General features: G+C 37.1%; 4 protein-coding genes across 4 annotated transcripts; 1 reads left to right on the top strand and 3 right to left on the bottom strand.

Moving 5' to 3' along the window:
• Positions 1 to 380: 380 nt before the first annotated feature.
• LOC122413314 (60S ribosomal protein L22-like) lies at positions 381 to 2158 on the bottom strand. Its single transcript, XM_043423587.1, has 4 exons — positions 2019 to 2158; positions 1582 to 1722; positions 953 to 1074; positions 381 to 625 (listed from the first exon to the last, which is right to left on the bottom strand). The coding sequence occupies exons 1-4, from the start codon at positions 2025 to 2027 to the stop codon at positions 478 to 480; spliced, it is 420 nt and encodes a 139-aa protein (XP_043279522.1). The 5' UTR covers positions 2028 to 2158; the 3' UTR covers positions 381 to 477.
• Positions 2159 to 2797: 639 nt separating this feature from the next.
• On the top strand, positions 2798 to 17636 carry Gug (Grunge). Its single transcript, XM_043423596.1, has 8 exons — positions 2798 to 3324; positions 4692 to 4827; positions 8082 to 8441; positions 9023 to 9103; positions 9200 to 12499; positions 12761 to 13673; positions 13884 to 14082; positions 14381 to 17636. Exons 2-8 carry the CDS (start codon positions 4780 to 4782, stop codon positions 14445 to 14447), a joined length of 4968 nt encoding a protein of 1655 aa, XP_043279531.1. The 5' UTR covers positions 2798 to 3324; positions 4692 to 4779; the 3' UTR covers positions 14448 to 17636.
• LOC122413315 (basic helix-loop-helix transcription factor scleraxis-like) lies at positions 14940 to 18161 on the bottom strand. Its single transcript, XM_043423588.1, has 3 exons — positions 17999 to 18161; positions 17642 to 17930; positions 14940 to 16492 (listed from the first exon to the last, which is right to left on the bottom strand). The coding sequence occupies exons 1-3, from the start codon at positions 18073 to 18075 to the stop codon at positions 16469 to 16471; spliced, it is 390 nt and encodes a 129-aa protein (XP_043279523.1). The 5' UTR covers positions 18076 to 18161; the 3' UTR covers positions 14940 to 16468.
• A 2289-nt stretch (positions 18162 to 20450) lies between these two features.
• Positions 20451 to 22534, bottom strand: LOC122413316 (tax1-binding protein 3 homolog). Its single transcript, XM_043423589.1, has 3 exons — positions 22092 to 22534; positions 21775 to 21903; positions 20451 to 21282 (listed from the first exon to the last, which is right to left on the bottom strand). The coding sequence occupies exons 1-3, from the start codon at positions 22146 to 22148 to the stop codon at positions 21094 to 21096; spliced, it is 375 nt and encodes a 124-aa protein (XP_043279524.1). The 5' UTR covers positions 22149 to 22534; the 3' UTR covers positions 20451 to 21093.
• Positions 22535 to 22970: the final 436 nt, after the last annotated feature.

The raw sequence follows: 22970 nt of genomic DNA, 5'->3' as shown, positions 1-22970 counted from the left end.
GAAACTAGCCACAATCATCTACGTGGTGGGAGTGGTTAACTTTTGAAGATAATCTAACTACTCGTCATATCAGCTATTAGATTCTTCTTTAAACAGAACCATAAAATTTTAGTGAGACTTTTGGAAAAATTAAATTCTGCTCGCTATGCACCTAAATTTTTAAATCGATAAACGAAATTTTTCAACAATATAAGAAACTACATAAAAAAAAACTCGACAAATATATATTGAAAATAAAATATCGGGGTTGAGTCCTTAAAACTTCAGACATTTATAAATTTATTTAAACGATTCGTGTTGGAGGTAGGAAAAAAGGACCTATGGGATGAAAGATCTGTAAAATTTGTGCTCAATGAAAAAGCTAAAAAAAAAACTGAATCTAACAGTATAAGAGATGTCATTTATTAATTCACGTATTTCACAGAAAATAGCTTCAGTTAGCATCGAGCTAATAAACGTAGTGAAAGTGAAAATCACTTATTCTGCATCTTCTTCATCGTCATCTTCCTGACTTGTTATTTGGAAGTACCTGAGTTCATAGGTATCTCTGTCCTTAGAGACCACTCTGAGCCAATCACGCAACTTGTTCTTCTTCAAGTATTTTTTCGTCAAATACTTGAGGTACCTAAAAAAAATGTTCTTGTTAGAATGACGACATTACTTCCAGAGTACTTGGTATATAGGAAAATTATCATTTCAGAATATCAAAGTTTTCTTCAATTCAGATACTACTTTGATAGATATTCATTCTAGTATTACACGATTACAATATTCAATGGTGCCAAAGAAATAGATGAATAGTAAAAATCGTGAATTTAGTATCGTCGCGGTTGCAGTAAAAAAATCAATGAATTAGAAGTTCCTTTTTACCTAATATCAACCGTATGTTCAATCTCTTTCCATCTATTCTCGTAAAATTCAATTATGCTGGGTGACTAAAATTAATACTTACCTTTTGGAAAAGTCGACATCACTGTTGACAGACAATTTCATCTTGTTGCGTTCCAAGGTAACATTGTTTCCAAAGTTGCCAGTTTTGCCATTGACCTTAATTCTCTCTTGAAGGTATTTTTCCTATTAATAGAAAAATCGTATGTATTTTGATAAGGAAAAACTAAGTTTGTCAATCTATCGCTCAACCTGTCCTAGTTCAGTTACATTGAACAGCAGAAGTATAGGAAACATTTGAAAAATGTTCAACCCTCCATATTGTACACTACTTTATAATAACTAATAAAAACCAGCCAAAAACAGCTAATGGCTGTGCAATGGAATTTAATTTACAATTATTACAGTGATTAAAAAATTTTTTTGTGTTAGCAATCGAGTTTCAATGAATAATTTACTTAAATACAATATTTCTCCTTAGCGGTAATAAAAAAAAGTGTCATTGAAATTCAGTATTCGAGTCTAGTTGAACCATCTTTTTATATAGTTTAAACGAATTGCTCCTGTAGAGATTTTAGTCTGCACAACAAAATATTACAGAAATCATTCAGCAGAATACACTTTTAGAACAAGCTTATTGAATGATTTAAAATTTGTAGATTATCGGTCTGAATGAATATGAGGAATACTTACGAAATTGGCAACATCCATAATGTTGTCTTCAACTGGATGGGTACAGTCGATGGTAAATTTAAGGGCAACCTTTTTTTTCTGGCCCTTACCTCGGAGGTGCTGTTTTTTGCCCATCGTACCTTTTGCCCTTTTCGCTGGTACCTGCACAAAACATTATCCAAGTAACAAACATTGCGAATATGGATTTTTTATATTATTGTTATTCCACAATTTAGGTTGACTCGAGACCCATGCGGGATCGTTCGTACACCACAAAAATGCTCCTCAATCAATGCCTCCGAGGAGCCATTCGTATCTCTAACATCATCAAATTTACACTCGTCGCATTAGTTCAAAGTGGTGAATAAAGTATGCGGGAACCACTGTGATAGTTTCATTTTGCGCAAATAAACAATTATATAAATATTTTTCACTTTTTCGCAAAATAACAAACTTACAGGAGCCATGTTGCGTATCGCCGACTCGCGGTGAAAGATAAAAGAAAGAAATGACTACTTGAGGGCGACACTGCACGCCAGTTTACTCTCAGCTGATTGGGTATTCGCTCGCCAATAGAAGGCTTCCGACGCGCTGATAACGCTGACTACGTTTACACGGTGCTTTTATTCCGGTTTTGTATATATGGACGGGTATATTTATATATATTAATAGATATGTATTTTGTATATCTATATTGATATAACTAAACCGGAATAAGAGGGCCGTGTAAACGTAGTTATTAACACATTCTTATACTCATGTGAACTTAGTCACTTGACTTTGAATTGTAATGTTTTTGTGTTGTTTTTGCTGATATTTCTTAAAAAAATTTTAATTCATCGGAGCGATAATTATTTATCATTTTTTCATGGGATTTGAAACAATTGTTTTGAAAAAATATACATATCCTGTGAGTTGGTGTGCGCGATGCAAAAAATAGAAACTCATCTCAAATTGACCTGATCGGTTAAAACTTTCGTATAACAGTTTTCAGAAACTGTGAAAGAATCATGTTCGCTAATGAATATTTACCGAGTATTATCACGAATGCAAGTTTCTCGAGGAAATAAGTTTTGATACGCAATGCAAATGTTATGTATATATGCGCGCTTATGCGAGCAAAGCATGATTGAACATGGTGATCAATTTATGCAAAAATTATTGTATCAAACCTAAACAAATGCAAAAATATTATCATGCAATAATAAAAGCGATATATTTTTAAGTTGTTTTCATATAGTTCGCACCAACAATAAAGTTGTGGAACGTGTGGAACACGAACCGCACCCACACAAAACAAAGTAAAGCAGAAGGTAGACTACAAGATGGCTGCGTATGGGTGTTGTGGCTGCTGATGAATCCGCGCTTACCAAATAATAGCAACAAAGGCTGTCAAGGCAAAGATAAAAAAGCCATATAGACAAATAATTCATAGTTAATTTATCAAAATTATCTAAAAGTGTTCGTTTAGAAGTTAAGGGTTTAAAAGATTTCGGACTATATAATAAATGGTTACATGCGGCGGCGGCCAAGTGGATAGAATTCTCACGAGTATCTATAATCATCGAGTGGAAAAAGGTGACGCGAATACGCGGGATTAGGGAATATACACTTGGTTAATAAAACTGTGAAAAGGGCAAAAGAAGCTCAGTTTAAAGCAATTAACACGAGTTAAGGGGTGAGGTGAGAGGTGGCTCGAATTATACAAACAAATAAACATTACAAATGCCTCGCTTACAACGCTGAAATAAAATTGAGGTTGTGGTGAGTAATGAACATTAAACTATATATTTCTTGGTTTTTCAACATTTTTTCATTTTTTTTCTTGTTTAGTTACCATTTTATACTAACATTTTCATAATTTCTATATTTCCATTGCCTATGGTAACCATTAAAAAAACAGTAGTGTTCAGCACATCCTTTATTTGTTGATCGAGCATTTCAACCTGGCAGAACTATTCTTGTACCGGGATCACGACGTTAACCAGTTTTTTTTTTTTTTTTTTTTTTTTTTTTTTTTTTTTTTTTTTTTTTCATTATACACTTTAGCTAGATATTTTGTATGGAAAAAAAATTATTTGGACACTTGAGATGTAACGAGCATTCAACTATTCTTATTAACTTCAGTTCTGAATATAACTATAACTTTAGAATTTTGTTCTTGTTCATGAAGAAAATTGTGGCATGTAAAAGTTGCGCAAGTTCATATCGGCAGGAAAAAAGCAACATTGTAGTATCGACGAAGTCTAAAGCAAAGTATCTTTCTCTGGGTCTTTTGAACCGTTGAACGTTTGAATCGTTTTAGCCGTTGTATATCGAGGGAAACATCATTGTGACGTTGTAACTTGAAAAATGGAAAAAGCAAAATCTCTGTATCTTCTTAAGGGATTTCCATTCATACTCTAGAGACATTTGACATTCTCCGAATACGGATGATTCAAGCTTTTCGAATCAGCAAATGTCAAATGTGTTCGACGCATATCTTGATATGCTCAGCAGTTTAGTTTGCCAATTATCATGAGTTTTCACGATTGTTTTGTACAGGTCTCTTTGAGAAACATTGCTCTGAAATGAAATGGGGAAAAAAAAATTTTGTTTCTGTCTATAGGAAACACTTTAGTAAATGAGTCAACAATCGTGTTGATTGATATAGTGTGGGTTTTTGAACAGAGATGTTTATATCTCTATTACCACCATTGTTGTTTTCGATTTCAATCAATTGCTCCTCATAATCTTCATCGTCATCAGCAGCATTATTATCGTTATTATCATCATTATTGTTACATTTTTCTCGTAATTTTTTTGATTCCATTTCAATATTTGCGTTTACAGTAGAAACTCGATTATCTAACTCGGCGGAAAATATTAGCAAATTGAAAATATTTGTAGACAAAATCTGCACTGAAGCGAGTCTAGTATCGGATGCTAATTCCTTCGTTTCCTGAAACTTGGTACTTTTTCTCACAGCAATAGGAGTTGTTTGATGATAGTTTATGACACTTATATGTAACACTGAGATGCGTAGCAAGGCTGGATAATCCAAGTTCTACTGTATTATTGTCATTGTTATAATGAGCAAAATGAAACATTTTGAATAATATCAGTTCTGATAGAGTGACTATATGGTTCAGGGGTGGATGGTAGGATTTTACTGGGAACTGAAGATCGCAGCCAGTCAATACGCTGGAGAAAGACGGTGGAGCTTCGGAGGAGGGGGAGATGTCCACCGGCACTCAGGGGGAGATTCGGATCGGTTCATCGCACCAGGTTTGCCAATTTTTCTTGAAACAAACATCATATGTATGGATGCAACCTTCCAAATCAAAACAACAACGACAGTAAAAAATAAAAAGAAAAGAAAGTTTTTGTGACTGGGCTCAAAAAGTGAATGTACCGCACGGTTTGTCATACTATGGGCTAAATTCTCTTTTTCAATCGTTTGTGATTAGGAAAATTTTCAACCATTTGTGCATGTACTTATCTAGAAATCATCTTTCCCTCCTTGTCTTGAAATTGTTTGTTTCTTTTAAAATTTTCACGCAATGTTACAGCTCCAATATTTACACTAAGAAACTGCATTTAAACAGAGCAGAATTTGGTCACAATTTCTTATAGTTGGAACAAATCTTTGGTATCCTTAATTTATGATTAAACCATTCAGCCGTTTTCCACTTCTATTCGGACATGTCAGGAATGTACCGCAGTAGCGAATAAAATAGCGCTACTTCTTGTAGGTGCACACATAAGAATGTGTCAAGAAGGTTCCAAATTATCTTGAACGGTCACAGTGGTGTTTCCCTCAGGCTACAAGAGCTTGCTTAACGAGTTAGATATGATTGAAAAATAATTTACTGTTTGTTACGTTGGTTGGAGAGGATTCGAAACTAGGCGAATCCTCGGTCCTAACAACAAACAAAGATGTTATTACACTGCTATATTTTTATAGCCACGACTTTAAATCAAATAGTCAACAATTAATTGTCGATCGCAATTCTCCGTAGCTCTGGGAGATGGAATTCATTAGTTAAAGACTTAAGAGCTAAGAATGTTCTAGAAGTGCCCCATAATATTTCTTCAAAAATCATCTTAGTCCAGTTTCGACATATATTCGACAAGCAGCAGAATTGATTGGAAAGTTCACGCAGTGTTTCCAAAGTTTGTCAGTCCAGCCATGACGCGGTATAAGCGAATTTATAATCGGGAATAAACGAGTGCCAATAGGTTTGCTCACATAATTCTTCATAATTTGATTTAGTACTCCATTTACGTTGAAACAGACGAACGAATGATTTAACAAAAGGAGCAAAGTGAGAAAAAATGATTTTTCTGCAAACTGTTATTTTCGAGGTGCTTGGGTTTTTTTTTTTTTTTTACTTTTCAAAGTAATGAATCGTACATAAGCTTTGCAACGAGCCTTGCAACGGTTTAATAAACTAGTAATTGAATTTCGGGTGATAATTTCTGAAAGCATAAAAAATCCTCGTAAAACTTGTAGACTATAAAAAGGGCTATGAAGGTAAAAATAACGTGGCTCGCATGCACTTTGCTGCGGAAGTTTTTTTCAAAACGTCACGTCGTGTTTTTCACTTTTGACCTTTCATATTTAACAACATGTATCTCGTGTGTACCATAGATCATGGTTTTTTTTTAAGATAATCGAGGTCAAGAATTCAACGCTTGGTCGTGCCAAAGTTTAAGTTCGAGTGCCGAAAGTGAGTTGAAACAAACAAAAAATAAAAAATTCTAATTTTTAATTATACTTAACATAGCTATTTAAAAAATAGGACCTTTCAATCGTGAAATTTGATGATCAATCGACTCGAAACGACTTCGCCTCGATAACGAATTAAAAAATAATTCTGGTTCTTTAGGTTTTGATAGGTTTCGTCGACCAAATGTCTTGCTATTAAAAATAACTTTGACTTCATAATCAATTGTTGTGACGAAAATGTGGCACTTTGGGCGTTGCCTCGGTTTTTTTCGATCAAAAATACTGGTGGCAACGTAGGTATTCGAATAATATTGCGTCATGGCTAGAGGAGAGAGAGTTTATACAAGTGGCACAAAGCTTCTTTGTTGAGATAGAATCCAAAAATTCTCATTTATCCATGCAAACGATTATTTAATCAAAAATACTTTTTTTTTCGTACGTCAAGTGTGTTCATCAACCGTTACTTTTTTTTTGTAGATTCTTTTGAATTTCAGTTAAGGCGAAACTCGAACGAATAGGGTATTTTACACTATGTAAAAAAATATATAAAAATGCATGATTATGATAGATTTCGTAAAAAGTAAACGAGAAACGTCAATATTTATTCATAAAAATGCAATGTAAATTTTATAATTCAATTTTAAAAATCGTCTTTTTTCAACTGTTTTTCAAATGTCGAAAACGCCATCCGCCATATTGGATTCCAACGTGACGTCACTCCGATAGTAAACAATCTAGATTCTTATTGTGCGCTCTGTGTTATTTTGAAATTTTACAAGCTATTATGCAAGTTTGTGGACTTTTATCATTCATTTGATTAAAATCGCATTATGGAAAACGGTTTTGTGAAAGCAGATAGAACAAATCTACCAATGATAAATATGTCGATGGTGGCGATGAATACACAATTTTTGTGGCATTTTTACACTTGTATTATTGCATTCAGGCACGAGACACCAATGATATACCACTATAACTCATTATTTTTACAAATCTTATTACTTGGTCTTTCGCAATTGTATTGTTTACTAACGGAGTGACGTCACAAACCGAAAAAACATGGCGGCTAGCGTTTCCGCGCGAAAATTGAAAATTATAAATAAAAAATAGTTTTCAAGACAGTTTTCGGTCTTATAAAATTGAAATAAAAATTCTACTGGTTTATTACGATCACAGGATTATTTTAAAACAGTTTTCAAAAAAGGTGTAATACCCTATTTTCTTAAATTAATTACCCAGTCAATTTTAAATATCATTCGTCAAAGAATCATTAAACAGAAGCATGAAACTCGACTCGGAATCATTAATTCATTTCCTCATGCACGCCATGCTTTTTACAGCTTTTTCAGTAGACGCATGCCGAACTATCGTGTTTTATTATGCTCAATAATAGAGGAAGAGCAAGTAAATCAACATTAGCGATAAATATTTTCGAAAACGTGTGAAATATATCACTCAAAATAGAAAGTAGATAATCGAGAATTTAATTTAATAGTTCATGCTGAATATACAGGAATCATTACAATCTGTGTGATTATTCATTGAATGAAACATTGCTAATGAAATGGAATGTGATTAAGGTTGTAATAGAAAAGCGCGGGGTCCTAGGGGACCACCATTTATTTAGGATATTCGAATAGATGAAGAAATAACGCGTGAATATACTCAATGAAAAAAGTGCTCAAACATCTGAAGGTCTAAGAGAATATTCAAAAATGTAATTTAAAGGAAGAAACTTGTTACGATAGTTTCTTAGTGCAATTAAGAGTTGGTGTTAACGGGGCGGAATTTGGATAATTCTGGTGTACAGGAATTGGTTTCTTGTCAGGCCCGTTTGCCTGACTATCGGCCGGGCGTGCCGACCGCTGACCTGCTGCCCGATCCTGAGTTCTCCAAGGAGCGCGAGGAATTAAGATGGATTCCGGCAATGTCATTGGATGGCGATCTTCTAATGTATCTAAGGGCGGCTCGATCAATGGCCGCGTTCGCTGGTATGTGTGATGGAGGCTCACCGGACGATGGCTGTGTTGCCGCATCTCGAGACGATACAACCATTAACGCTCTTGACATACTCCACGATTCTGGATATGATCCAGGCAGAGCATTACAAGCCCTTGTCAAGTGTCCAGTACCCAAAGGCATCGATAAGAAATGGTCCGAGGAAGAGACTGTGAGTCGATCTTTTCATTCATGTTTAACCCAGGGGCTCTTATCATACTGCTTATGATGATGATGATGATGATGATGATGATGATGATGATGATGATGATGATGATGATGATGATGGTGATGGTGATGGTGATGGTGATGGTGATGGTGATGGTGGTGATGATGATGATGATGATGATGATGATAATAATGATGATAATAATAGTAATGATGATGATGATAATGGTAATGATGGTAATGATGATGATGATGATGATGACGATGATGATGATGATGATGACGATGATGATGATGATGATGATGATGACGATGACGATGACGATGATGATGATGATGATGATGATGATGATACGCGAGTTTAGCTAAGCGCTCACCTTATCGAGTATCGATTTATACCTCAATCTACTTGTGTCGATAAAACTTGAGATATAATTTCACTCTTTAATATATATGGAAGCCGATTTTTTGATCATGTGTAGACAGATCCGGTCTTGGATAGTTACGTTCAGTAGCAATTATTTATCTCGTTTTTTTATTTCAGTTGGTACTCTACAAATTTTAATCAATTAATTTATTTTGCAGAAACGTTTCGTCAAAGGTTTACGTCAGTTTGGAAAAAACTTTTCGCGAATTAGAAAAGATCTGTTGCCCCACAAAGACACGGTGAATATGCTTTGCTTGAAGTTATTTTTTTTTTAGTAAAATACAAAGAAAGAAACTCCAAAAAATACTCTCTACTACGATTCTATTGTGAAACAGCCGGAACTCGTCGAGTTCTATTATCTTTGGAAAAAGACTCCAGGTGCGAACAACAATCGTCCCCACCGTCGTCGTCGCCAAGGCTCCTTGCGGCGAATCCGTAATACGCGCAATTCACGAGCTGGCACGCCAAAAGAAGAGGTTTCAACGTCACAGCAGCAGCAGCAGCAGCAGCAACAACAACAACAATCTACGGTTTCGGGTAAAGATAGTACATCCACGGGTGTTGGAAACGGCGAAACAAGAGCGAGTAGCGGAGAGGCTCGTGGCAATCGTGAAACCAAAGAGGCGGCAGTCTCAGAGTCCGAAACGACGCCGACCAGCGGAAGTGTTTCCACGGGTGGAAATAACTCAGGCGCTACAAACACAAATAATTCAAATAGTAACAGCAACGCAAACGGTAACAACAATAACAGCAACAGCAATCCCGGGGGCGAGATAAGTTCCGTGACAGAGGACGACAATTCCGAGGAGGACAGCGATTCGCGTGACACAAATACGAACGGTCCGGGCTTGCCATCGTGTCAGCATTGTTTTTCAACCAACTCGAAGGATTATCAAGTATCGGGTAAAGATAGATTATTGTTGTGCGCAGAATGCCGCGCGCATTCGAAAAAGACTGGGGAATTGCCGCCAGTACCGCCGTATATATTCAGGCCGGTCCCAGCGGAATCGCCTGACAGTCCTAGTAGAATGAGAACACGGAACAATAAGGTGAAAGAATCACCGAGGTCATCTAGACCGAGACGGTTAGGCGGTGGTACCGAAACACCGGAGAACGATCAAAAATCGCGCAGCAGCGAACAGCAACAACAGGCCCAGCAGCGTGATTCTCAAACCCGAGAATCGCAGCCACTGCGCGACTCTTTGAGCACACAATCTGCGGATAAAACGAAAAAAGTGAAATCGGGCAGTAGTAGCAGCAGCAGCAGCAGCAGCGGCGGCGGCGGCGGCGGCAGCGGTGGTGGCAGCGGTACCGGCACCGGCACCGGCACCGTGGCCAATGGTCCTAATTCGACAAAGCACGAGACACCGAAAAAAGGACAAAAGAGAATGCCAGCAGAAGATCTCGACGAGGAGAAAGATCCTCAAAAACGAAAGAGAGGTACAACCGGTGGCGCCACTGGTGACAGGCCAGAAAGTCCAGCCGAATCTTTGACGACGGATAGCAATTCCCTCATGGACGAGGGTGAGCGCGAGACTGAACCCGAAACCGGCGAGAATCTAGTGACGACGAATCCCGAAATACCACTAGCACCGCCCGGATCATGCATTATACCGGAGGAACCGGTAAGCCCCGTGGCTGCTGCCGCAGCTGAAGAAGAACCTTCTGAACCTACGCCGGTGTCAACGCCCGCGCCTCCAACGATCCAGAATCATCCTGCCAATTCCACTGTCATTATTTCTTTGGATCCAAACTCCTCTCATAACGACATTGTAGGAAATGCGCCTACTCCCTCACCGAAAATCAAAGTTGAAAATGAAGAAACGTCTTCCTCATCAGCGGTAATCGTTTCAATGCGAGAACAACAAGAACCAATTCACTTGAAAATGGAGCCTGCTCCTCTCGAGCCTGAGATGTCTCCGGAGCAAGAAGATTCGAAAGAATTAGTGGACCACGCACAACCAAATATCCAACAAATGCCGCCCCAAAATTTGGGCATTCCAATAGCAACGTCGATGACAGTTAGCGATCTTACCCAAGCGATACCACGTAGTGTAAATCAGCAACCGCTTATTACGAATCCTGGCAACTGCCCACCGAATCCGCTTCCCATATCGCAGCCATTAACTTCCGGATTGATAAGCGGACCTCAAATTAGTCAACCGAATAGTGTACCGCAACAGATACAGTTACCACCTCAGGGCCCTCAAATGCATCAACTTAATATGCAATATCCCGGCTTGCAGCCACAAAATCCGCAAGGTTTGTCGTCGCGAGACTTACCCCATAACATGCAAATTTCGAGTAGCTTAGGGCCTGTATTAGGACCTCCTACGATATTAGGACCACCGGTGCGCGATCACGCAAACAACATTTTAACACCTCAAAATCTTACGAATCACGGGGACGCAATAACAAATGGTTTGAACCCAGCTGCTGCGATTTCCGTTCCAGCCTTGAATTTGAACATAGCCCAGAACCTATCAACCAACATATCGCAATTATCTTCGGTATCCCCCCAGCCGGTGCCGCTCGCAGTCGTTTCTCAACAGCATCAACAACAGAACAATCGATTGTCGGAGAGAATGCGCGAGGAAGATGTGCGATCGATGCATCAGAACGTCGATCGAATGCGTGACTCAAGGATAATAGTCGACGGTAGACACAACGAGCGAGTCATGTCGGATCGCGTGATGGATAACTCATTGAACAACAGTTCCGACGAAGCTCGTTTGGAGAGGTCGGAGCCACCGGTCAATATGTTCCAACCGATTCCCCCGTCGCCGGGAGTCCCTGCCTCGTTGAACTCTGAAAAAGCAATCGGACCGTTGTACTCGATGCCGGGAACGCCGCCCATGGAGCCCCAGAATTTGAAAATCAAACAAGAATCAGTCCTCTCCGAGCCGGATCCGCTACAGAGTCTCAAAGAAGTCAAAGTCCCGGGTTTCCAAGGTAGTTACCCAGGCCCCACACTCGATAACATTAAGAAAGATCCGGACGCGGGTAAACCTCCGACTCCCAGCAAGCATTCGCACTCGAATTCTCAATCGCAGCAATCGATGCAGCATCATCATCACCAACAGCAAAATCAACAAGTTGCTCAAGTTCAATCAGTCGCCGCGTCCCCACAGCCGGGTTTGCCGCCTCCCCCAACTTCTATTCCCCAGCCGGTAATGCACCCGTCGCAACAGCCGAGTCCTCACATGACGCATCCTTTCCATCCCCACCACACATTGATGCATCATTCCCTATTTGCAGCGATGCATCCTTACCATCCGCACGCTTATCCCGGTTATCCTCCGGTCGCCGGTTACCCTTCATTTACACCGTATCCGTACGGGCCTGTGCCACACGCTATACCACCGCCTTCGTCGCAACGAAGTCAAGATAGTACGACGATGATGGCGGCCCATCATTCGAGTACAAGCTCATCGAGCGTTTCGACTTCTCGGGACGAGGGTGAAAATTTGGTAGCGACGCATCACCATCAATCGTCCATGCATCAAGCCGCTACCCTCCACCATGATAAATTGATGACTATTTCGTCGCACAGTTCCCACGGTCATTCGTCGACCGTTCATTCGAGTTCTCAAAGAAAACCCCTCGTTTCCTCGTGCTTGATGTCTACGAGTTCCGTATTGCATCATCACCAGCATCGTCCCCATCAACAGCAGCAGCAGCAGCAGCAACAACAGCAGCAGCAGCAGCAACAACAACAACAACAACAACAGCAGCAGCAGCAACAACAACAACAGCAGCAACAACAACAGCAGCAGCAGCAGCAGCAGCAACAACAACAACAACAACAGCAGCAGCAGCAACAACAGCAACATCAGCAACAACATCAGCAACACCAACAACAGCAACTGCAACAACAACAGCAATTACAACAACAGCATCACCATCACCAACAATCTCATCATCATCAACAACCACCACCGCCACCACCGCCACCACCTCAGCAATTGCAGCAACAAACTATTCAAGTTCCTGAATTGAAAATGGAACAAGAAATCATCGAACCCGAACCCGAAGAGACTCCGAGCCCTCGCGGCCCATCCCCTGAACCCAGAATCGAGGACTGCGAATGCCACAGATCACAATCCGCTATTTTCCTTCGACATTGGAATAGAGGGGAAAATAATTCTTGCACGAGAACTGATCTGACCTTCAAACCTGTACCGGATTCAAAACTGGCAAGAAAGCGCGAGGAGAGGTTAAGAAAACAGGCCGAGAGAGAAAGAGAAGAACGTGATCGTGTCGCTGCCGCTACTCAACAAGCAAGGAAAATGACGACTCCTGAAAAACAAATGGAAAGCTGTAAACCTCCCAGCAGAGGACCCCTCGAGCCTGTCGTTTCACCTTACGATCGATACGCCACTGCCAGGTCTGGTTCTTATGCCGATACTCCGGCGTTGAGACAACTTTCAGAATATGCTAGGCCGCACGCGGCCTTTTCTCCTGCACGACATTCGGCACCTCCCGATCCTATGCTTCACTACATGTATGGACCTGGTGCTCGCGAACGACTCGAACTGGAACATTTGGAAAGAGAGAAAAGAGAACGAGAAATCAGAGAACTCCGAGAGCGAGAACTGAATGACAGACTCAAAGAGGAATTACTCAAAGGCACCCCCAGACCCATGGCCACTCCCGTCGATCCACATTGGCTCGAAATTCATAGACGATATGCCGCTGCCGGCCTCACCCCCGGCCCTTCAGGACCCCCACAAGGCCTTCATCAATTTGGGCTTTACGGCGCTCCCCCCGGACCCAGTCAACTTGATCGGGACCGCCTTGAACGATTAGGTAATCTTTATGTTATTATTGCTTAATTCATATTTATCCGTCCTTGATACACCTTAATTCGACCTTAGCATCGAGCCAATTCGATTCGCACTTTGTCTCACATCAACCTTCAATCTGTTTTCATTTTTAAATATCGTATGTTCACGCGAAGCATCCCCTTCAATATGTGCACGTATTTCCACCTACAATTTATTAATGTTTATCATACAGCGGCAGCTGGGGCCAATTATCCTAGACCAGGTATGATGCCGAGGGACCCGACACTCGCGCTTCATCCCGCGGAGCTTCTTGGACGTCCTTACGCGGACATGGCCGCACACCACGAACAGCTCCAACGTCACTTGATCATGGAACGAGAGCGGTTTCCGCCTCACGCTTCTTTAGTTGCTCAGCACGAAGAATATCTGAGGTGCTATTTGTAATTACATTTTTTTCGTACATTTACACATTTTTCTAAACCTCGAAACGTCGACGAAAAAGAAAACCAAGTATGACGTTTTTCTGTCACCGTTTTGACTTTGCTCCGTCTTCGTTCGTAAAAACAAATTCTTTTGAATTAAAACAAAAAGAAAAGAAAAAGTACATGCTAAAAAAGTGGCGCAAGGTTCTCCGATGTCGGGATTTAAAAAAAAAAAAAACACAAAACACGAGTTACTAGACAGCGCTTGAAATGTTGCTGAAAAACCATTCGTTTCTTTTATTTTTAGACAACAACGCGATCGTGAGCTTAAGGTCCGAGCACTGGAAGAAGCGGCACGTGGGACCCGACCTTAAGCACGACCTTAATTACTAATTTATAGAAATATTATTACTAATATTATATATTTATATAGATAATTCGTCGTTGCCGGCTGGTCACGATGCGTGTCCGATCAGGCTTCACTTTTTGAGATCAGTATTTTTAATTCCTTCGTCCCTTATCAAATCATCTCGTAAGTTCCAACCTTTATTTCCTTTTTATTTGTCATTTTCAAAGACTAGTACATGCATTTACGCCTTTCTCGAAAGCTCTTTGTGACGACCCTATGAAATTTAAGCGCAAACATTTCTATTTTATCGCTGCAATTACATTGACAAGAGTTCTTACGAATTTTGTGCTCGTTTACAATTCAATTTTGTTTTATATCGCCGTTAGAGACAAGACAAAAAACATATCGACTTTTTGTAGCTTTCTATGAGTTTTTATCGAAAAAAAGATTGCGACAGGCGATGAAGACGGAATTCCGAATTTTTGCTTGAGACGTTACGCGATTCTCACGAAACAGAACATTATTGTATATAGTCAGAGTTGAAGGGAAGTAAGCGTTTTGAGAGTAGTCTTCGATGCGTGTGTAAAATGGCGTGCAACAATGTGAAAAAAAATTCGCAACGGCATAGCGGATTATTTTCGATTAGGTATTAAACATTTTATAGCGGTGTAACTATAGAATCAAAACAAGAAAACATAAAATTGTGTTTCAATTAATCCATCTTGCAGAAATAACATAGCCCTCATTGTAAAAATGTAAAAATTTGTGAATCGACAAATTTGCTTTTTCATACGGTCCGCGTACTGCTTCCTCGAAATTTCGATTACGCATTTTTTTATCTATCTTTTCAATATTGAGTAGAAAAAATAGAGTTTTTACTTTTCTGCTTTGGCAATTGTTTGATATCTTGAAGTTTTCTCATACTCGGAACTGCTCGTACCTCAGGCAAAATCTTACATCGTATCTGCAGTCGTGATTACAAACACTTGTTTCTTTCGTTGTTTCAAATATTTTTCTAAATCATATCTTCATTGTGAAAGAAAGAAAACGCGTTGTGTTCGACTAAGAAAAAATGATGTATTTCTCATTACTTATATGAAATACTAATATTCTAAGAGATAATTCGAAAAGAGGAAGATGGACGACGGTTTGCAGCTGCTGTTACGTGTGCGATTTTGTCTCGAACGTAAAAAGAAAAAAAACTGCATAAAAAATGCTTCGTTAATATTTGAGCAGTTGCTCATTTATTTTTATTTTTGTTTACTATTATCATCATCGCAGACTCATATTTGGAAGCAACCACGACAGGCACTCGAAATATATTTGAAAAGATGAAGAGGCTATTTGTATTAGCCCGTTGGATAAATCAATTACAAATGGAATTTTACTTGAAAAGTTTGTAAATGTTTTTCTCAAGGATAATTTTTTTCCGTTCCAATTTTTTCTATATAAGGATAAAATAGAATAAACTATAATTCATGGGGAAACACTTAACTTTTAAATGCTCGTCTTTCAGAGACAGGAAATTTATTCGTTCGTTTTGAATGAGGCTTCTTATGTTATTCTCTGCGAATATGAATTGACAAGAAAACTGGAAGGTGTTTGTAAAAAATCTTCCATCCTTTTTAATATCCGTAAACAAATGCCAAATTTTAATGTTCATTTTATGTGTTATCAATAATTGCGTTATATTAAGCATCGAAATTTTCTCATTTACGCAACATCTCATTTTTTTAAGTAAATTTTTTTCCCGAGAATTGTTCCAACATAAAAAATTAATTAGGAGTATATAATTTTTTACCCTCAGTTTATGGTTAATGACCTACTTTTAACTGAAGCTGAAATTGTAAGCGATTGCACTTGTACTTTTGGCTATGTTGAGAATCCCCAGTACGCGTGATTGTATCCAAAATTACGAAGAAAAAGCAATTTCGAAGACCAATTCTTTCGAATGGTGCTTTGTAAAATCCACCTTTCAATTTTTGTAGAAGATTTCGAAGAACGGTACTTGCAAGTTTTTTTAAAGCTGACATTTAATCCCATGCTTCATACACTCGGCAACGTTGATGCCTGCAACAAATCACTGTGTCAAAAATATTTTTACATGTGGATTATTATTAAAATGAATCTTATTTTATTCGTTCAACATGAAATAATGGAAAAAAAAAGAAAAGTTCATGAACGACGTCGTATACAGGTTGTAATTTATCATAATAAGTCAACCAATTAAAATAGTTATTGTAGCAGTGTTACGAATTTTAATTCATCAAAAGTATCAACGCAACGCGACGTTTGATAAGGTCAAAGCTTAGTTTTCATTTTATATATGCACGTGTATAAAGTCAATAACGTCAAATACATATAGCCTGTTTTTGCAAAATCAATTATCACCAGTTTTACTGAGTTTCTAATTTTTTTTTTTTTTTTTTTTTTTTTTCCCCCAGTCACACCCATTGTGAAAGTACGTGGATTGTGCAGTAGTAAAACTGTATAAAGACTAAACTTTTTAGTCAAATTTAGACTTAACAACAGGCAATGTTAATTCTTTAATTTTCTGACAAGTCGAATTCAAGTGAATTTCATTATGATTAATACGAATAATCTACACACTCTGAAATTTATGCGTGGGCACATTTATAGACGTTATATTCCGATCGATCGAGTGTGCCTATTCTGCGTTTCATTAATTAAAAAATAGTACTTAACTATACATGTATATATTCAATTTATATTATTTTTCAACAATAGATATAAATTTTATAATCTTATCTTATTTGTACTTTAAACGAGAGGTATGAATGACATATTATTTTATGAATGATCCCATGAACATATAAAACATTAACGTGAACGATTATTACGAATTGTATGAAAGACGTTTGTAATGCGTTATCTCTTTTATGGGATGCAAGACGCTTTTAGGCAATTGTAAATTATTCCACACCTATATGTCTAAATGAAACGTACCTAACATGATCAATTTTTTTTTTGTTTATTTCAAGTAATGTATGACCAATGATAATATACGAGGAAAAAAATGACAACTAATAATTCATTCTCAAATGGTCAAATTTCAGAAATTCCTTTTATCGAAGAATTACGATTGGATGATTAGAAACAATTGAGACAACGATGACTTGAAAGTTATTTCTCGAGACACGAATTATATCATCAAAAAAATGGCTTGGCAATAAATTTTAAAAGTATTTGATTACTCACGTATTTTTTGTTCATGGCGAGACAAAAGATACAAACTTCAGTCCTCAGTTGTTTCGTCGACTGTGTCCAGTCGTTGTTCCTGGTTTCATGAATGGTGAAGCTACTTTTTTTCAATTTCGAACACGGTTGCTCTGTGCACTCGGCAACGAGAATGGCATGCAAATGGCTTATGTAACCGGTCGCCAATCTCAACGTTTCAATTTTCGATAGTTTTCTATCGACAGGCTCCGTAGGTATTAATGTCCTCAGGGTCGTGTACGCTGTATTCACGCTGCATAACGAAAGTTTCCTTTTTTCATAACAATTAACACACGTACTTTGAAATTGGTGATAAATATTGATGGATAACGAATGTACCTCAGATTGCGATCCCTTTCACGAGCATTCGTTACAAAACGTTGGTTCCTACTGTCAGCCTTGCAAGATTCCATCATCGTAATGAGATTTCCAATTAGAGTTCTTGCACATCAACAGTTAAGCATGGCAGTAATTCTGTTTTTCATCGAAAAAAAAAAAAAAAAACTAATAGTGTAAATGAAAGTCCATTTCGATTTTTAGATTCTTTCAACAACAATGATAATGCTGAAGAATTATAAAACAATTAAAATTGTGTAACGTTCAATTATTTTCCGAAAATGTTCCTTTTCCAAACGCAAAAAAAGCCTCTCAATGGTGATCAGATCGACGAATAAAACAAATACTGTTACTTATTGAAAGTGGAAAACGTATTGTAACGAAATTAAATTGTGAAATTCTTTACGAACGATCCACGCAGACTTGCCCACAATTTGCGTCTCCCACATATGAATCATAAACATGATCTCATCAGCTCTATATAATATGAACGAAACTTTTCGAGTGTAACGACTCTGATGGCTGTGGAAGATGACGAGAAACGAAATGATCTGCTAACGAGTTGGTGTTACAAGAAACTACTTGAAATATGAACATCGTGAATCATCAACTCATAATGTAAATCAAAGCTCTATGGGGCTCGGTTTGTCCTCATTAAAGTTTACTATAGCGACAATCGTGGATCCGATGTATTTTTCATATTTTTTCCTTCAAGTCTCTATGGAGTTCTTAGGAATAACCTCTGTTAGTGGGAAATCATGACTCCTGGCTTATACAGAAAAAAAATGCAGCAGACGAAACACACTGACATTATATAGACAAAAAATGCCATTGTAATTATCGAAGTCACTGGAAAAAAAATAATTGAAGTTGTCTTCTTGGTTGGCTTGAAAAATCTTTTTCGAGGGACAAAAGCTGCTAAACTACTTTCCAGATTGTTCAACAGATCGAATTTTCGGAGCAAACGAAGCAGTCGAAGAATGTTGAACCTCGCCCAAGAATCGTTTTGAGTTGGAAAATCGTTGGTGCATCAATATATCGAGAATCAAACAAAACACGACAAAAAAAATGTGTAAAAGACGAGACAGCAGTTCGAACGAAAAATTAGTGCCGCGCGGGAGTAATTCGAATTTTGCAAGATTCGACCACGAGAGGTGTTGACTTCGATGGTGAGCTGGTCACGTGAGAGCCATCGAGCCGCCGATGACTGACTCTTCTTCAAGCCAAGTTTCAGTAGGTGGTATAGGTATAGAAACCACCGACGTAGTAGAAACAATCACATAAACGCAGTTTTTTTGTTCAACGGTTCAACTGGATACTGGATTCTTTATCAGCGACCCACACGTCAATCATCGTAAAGTGAAACCAAAACTGCTGCTACGGAAACGTCAGAAATACATTGATATTGAATTCTACAACCAGTCTACAACGATATTATCGAATGGTGCGCTAATAAAAAAAATAGTAAGCCCGCAACCCGATACTTGAGATAATAGAAATAAAAATATCAATTGTTTCTGTCAGATAATAACCTCTTCACCGAAATTTGTGTTGATAATATTTTTAACAATTTCTGTTTATTACATAGAGATATTGAGCTGAATTCTTTGGATTCTACACTTAAAAAAATGTTGTCAATGGAAAAAATACCGAATCAATTAGGATATCTGATACTCACAGAAGATGGTGCAGTATTAACGGTAAGGCACAAAAAAAAACACTTGTAAAGATATCTACATTTGAAACATTAAATGTGAAAAATCAATTGAGAGAAAAATAAATGGCATATTAAACGAAACTCTGATACTTTTTGTATCACCATGGATCATAAGAAATTTTATTTTTAACATGATAAACTTTAAGGATGAATTAGATTTCTGCAACACTAATTTTTGGTTTTGAAACAAAAACTAATAAACTGATGAACAACATTCTGTAAAAAAATCTGTGATACTGCTCTGTACCAGATTTATGAAAATCCAAAATACTACTTTTAATGTTTCTAAATTTATGTAATTATTTTTGAAAAAATAAAAACTGCTTAGACCTTAACAATGAAAAATAAGATTTATATTTGTTCACTATCTTGATTGAAAATGAAATTGATCTTGAATTCTGAAATTACTATGATTGCAGTCTGGCGGTGAGCTTGAAAACAACGAAAGGATTGCTAATGTAGTAGCTGGTTTAATAACAATGACTGATAAAATTGATTTTCAAGCGTTCCGTCCAAATGAAGTTTTCCACAAGATATCTATCACTTATTCGGACCACTGTTACATCATATGTTTGTCTAATAAGAAAATTCATGTGCTCAAAAAACGTTTAGAACCAGCTATGGATACTCAACTTATAAATAGGCTTAATGTTTAATTTTATGATCGATTGTGGTCAATTGTGAAATATGTAATTATCAGATGAATCAATAATAAGCAAATTAATGTAATGATCGGTATAACGATAAATAATTGAGTATATTTGAAATGGTTTATCACACGCTCCACAAGTTTGGAAGAGGAAAATGAGGAGTAGTTCATAAATGAAGCATGTTATTTGTTTACTTAAAAGTAAGGGACTTATCTTACTTTGATGCAATAATATTCAAGCGGCAAACTTATAATTTATCATACAATCAGATATTGTGAAAAAAATGTTATATTATCAAATAAATATGCCTCAAGATATGCCCATCTTGTCAGAATCTAAACCAAAATACACTTTGACAACGATACAGCTTATCGTTGATAAATTTTTGGTAGTAGTTCAATTATTTCGGCTCCGTTAAGGATAATCAAATGCTAATCAATTTGGTGTTGTATAGACAATTGTGCATTATTGTACAATGAATTCCGAGAATAAAAATCGATAGTTTTACGCTTAAAGGTAACTACAGTTGGTTTTATATAATAATTTGTTGTAAACGAAAAAATGGCCGATTGTGCCGTAACAGTTGGTTAATACTGTAAATGTACAGCCGACAAATCGGAACAATTACAATTGCTTATAAACGGTATTCATAGTTTAAGGTCCACTCGGTGGATTTTTTGTTTTCACTTCGCTCAGTACAACATTCCAGCAATGTTCCAAAAACATGCTCTTTAAGTACTTGTTACACCTTTACGTGCGACTAGTAGATTTAACACAGGATGTTTGCGTATGTAACCAACAGCTTTTTTATGGGTCACCATTGTAAAATCATATCCGTTACATTGTAAAATCTTGTCGTGCATTCTCAATCCACTCTTTGCTGCAGGAGAACCCTCGTGTACCTCTGTTACGTATATCCCCTGGAAAATTGAACTACTAAATTTAAGGGTGTGAGGGAGGGCAAAAATTTTTGTTCGATTTTGTTTTTTTTATAAACTAATTATAGCAGTCACATTTACCACAAACATGATACAAAAATTCAGTTAAAATTTCAATAATTATGAATTTTGAGTAAATCCTAAAGAGACCCAGTCAACCAATGCATTCAGGATCATTTTTGAGAATCTTGGGTGAGTTTAAAAACTATTTTAAAATAATTTTTCGAGTATTTTTGGATATAATTTGTGAATCAATGATTTTCAAGCACTCCATTTGATATTCTAGAAATAAAACTTCTATAAATAGACAAGATTATTGAATTTTCATAGCAGAACTGCTGAGAAGTAAATCGCATAGTTACTTATTCCATAAATCATTTTTGTTCATTCAGACATTACGAATTTGTATTTTTTTTTTATCAGTTCATTCTGAACTGAGGAAATATAGACAGAAGTTCTGAAAAATTTTAGTACGTTATCTGTATATCCTTGTGGACTTTTTCTGAAGTCTTGGTCGATACCACCACCAATTTTGAAACCACACTTCATCACTTCTTCACCATTTGTGTTAAATTCACTCTCTTTGTGTAATGTTATGGGTATCTGCAATTAGAGACAAAAGTGCCAGTATAAAAGTTGTGAAAAGATTCAGTTAACACATGCTATTGATCTTTATGTGCTAAGTATTCTCTAAGAATCCTAAATACTCATGTATGTCAAAGAATTTACTGTGGAAATGCATATCATTGGAATGTCTGAGAATTCAATTTATAAAAAGAATGTCAACTTACACTCAGGCACTCCATGACAGTGCCCGCCTGGTGCTGAAATGCCATTTTTGCACACATCTTGAATAATATTGGTAGTCTATCAAAGTACTCAAAATGAAATGAAATACTATATATTTTGAGTCTTCAAACGTGGATTATACTAAAACGTCACTAAATATCACTGTGAACACCTGAACACGGTAATTGTGTATTTACGTATTTAAAAAAGAGGTTATGTGTTGAATAAGTAACAATACAATGGAAAAGAAACTCCAGTCATTCGGGGCGTGAAAAATCAAGTCTGAGATATGTAGCTATCAAGAGAGATACGTCACTGTCATACGCGTATACACGGTTATATTATATTATTCGAATCGTTCTGGTTCGAATCAGCAACTCAATGTTGTTTCATTCAAAAACTCAACACCGCGTGTTTCAGCTGTATGACACACAGGAAAAATGACACACACACAAAACAGCTGATCTCGGTCGGTAAATAAATTGCGCGTTTTCTTTATGTATATTTTTATTAATATACTGCGTTTTAATAATATATGTATTATTATTATTATTATTATTATTATTATTATATAATGCGTTATAATAAAATAATGAACATAAAGAAAAAAACGGAACAGATTTTTCCAACAGTATATATTATTGCATAAAAATTTCAATGACTATAGAGGTTTAGAAAAAGCTTCAAAAGATTATTCAGTATTCGCCTTGATCTATTGTGTGAACATTGTATTATTATATAAATTTTTTACGTTCTTCTCTATCATAATTATAGGAACGAATTTTTTGATTCTCTTGTATTTTGAAATTTTTTCCAGAACTTTTATCTAATTGTTACTATCTTATATATCGATGTTCAATTCGAACGAAAATAAATACAAA

Source organism: Venturia canescens, chromosome 7, assembly GCF_019457755.1.
Source record: "Venturia canescens isolate UGA chromosome 7, ASM1945775v1, whole genome shotgun sequence".
In the NCBI taxonomy this organism is placed as follows: domain Eukaryota; kingdom Metazoa; phylum Arthropoda; class Insecta; order Hymenoptera; family Ichneumonidae; genus Venturia; species Venturia canescens.
This window is presented reverse-complemented; position numbering and strand designations above follow the sequence as displayed.

Excerpts from the sequence above, each read along its gene's own strand:
- LOC122413314 (XM_043423587.1), bottom strand. Across the intron at positions 1,075-1,581 it reads TTATGGATGTTGCCAATTTC|GAAAAATACCTTCAAGAGAG; the intron begins GTAAGTATTCCT and ends TTCTATTAATAG. Across the intron at positions 626-952 it reads GATGTCGACTTTTCCAAAAG|GTACCTCAAGTATTTGACGA; the intron begins GTAAGTATTAAT and ends CATTTTTTTTAG.
- Gug (XM_043423596.1), top strand. The coding sequence starts at position 4,780 with ATGTCCACCGGCACTCAGGGGGAGATTCGGATCGGTTCATCGCACCAG. Across the intron at positions 9,104-9,199 it reads TGTTGCCCCACAAAGACACG|CCGGAACTCGTCGAGTTCTA; the intron begins GTGAATATGCTT and ends ATTGTGAAACAG. Across the intron at positions 13,674-13,883 it reads GGACCGCCTTGAACGATTAG|CGGCAGCTGGGGCCAATTAT; the intron begins GTAATCTTTATG and ends TTTATCATACAG.
- LOC122413315 (XM_043423588.1), bottom strand. The coding sequence starts at position 18,075 with ATGATGGAATCTTGCAAGGCTGACAGTAGGAACCAACGTTTTGTAACG. Across the intron at positions 17,931-17,998 it reads GAAAGGGATCGCAATCTGAG|GAAACTTTCGTTATGCAGCG; the intron begins GTACATTCGTTA and ends TTATGAAAAAAG. Across the intron at positions 16,493-17,641 it reads TCGCCATGAACAAAAAATAC|GCATCAACGTTGCCGAGTGT; the intron begins GTGAGTAATCAA and ends GATTTGTTGCAG.
- LOC122413316 (XM_043423589.1), bottom strand. The coding sequence starts at position 22,148 with ATGTGTGCAAAAATGGCATTTCAGCACCAGGCGGGCACTGTCATGGAG. Across the intron at positions 21,904-22,091 it reads CTGTCATGGAGTGCCTGAGT|ATACCCATAACATTACACAA; the intron begins GTAAGTTGACAT and ends CTCTAATTGCAG. Across the intron at positions 21,283-21,774 it reads CACAAGGATATACAGATAAC|GGGATATACGTAACAGAGGT; the intron begins GTACTAAAATTT and ends TCAATTTTCCAG.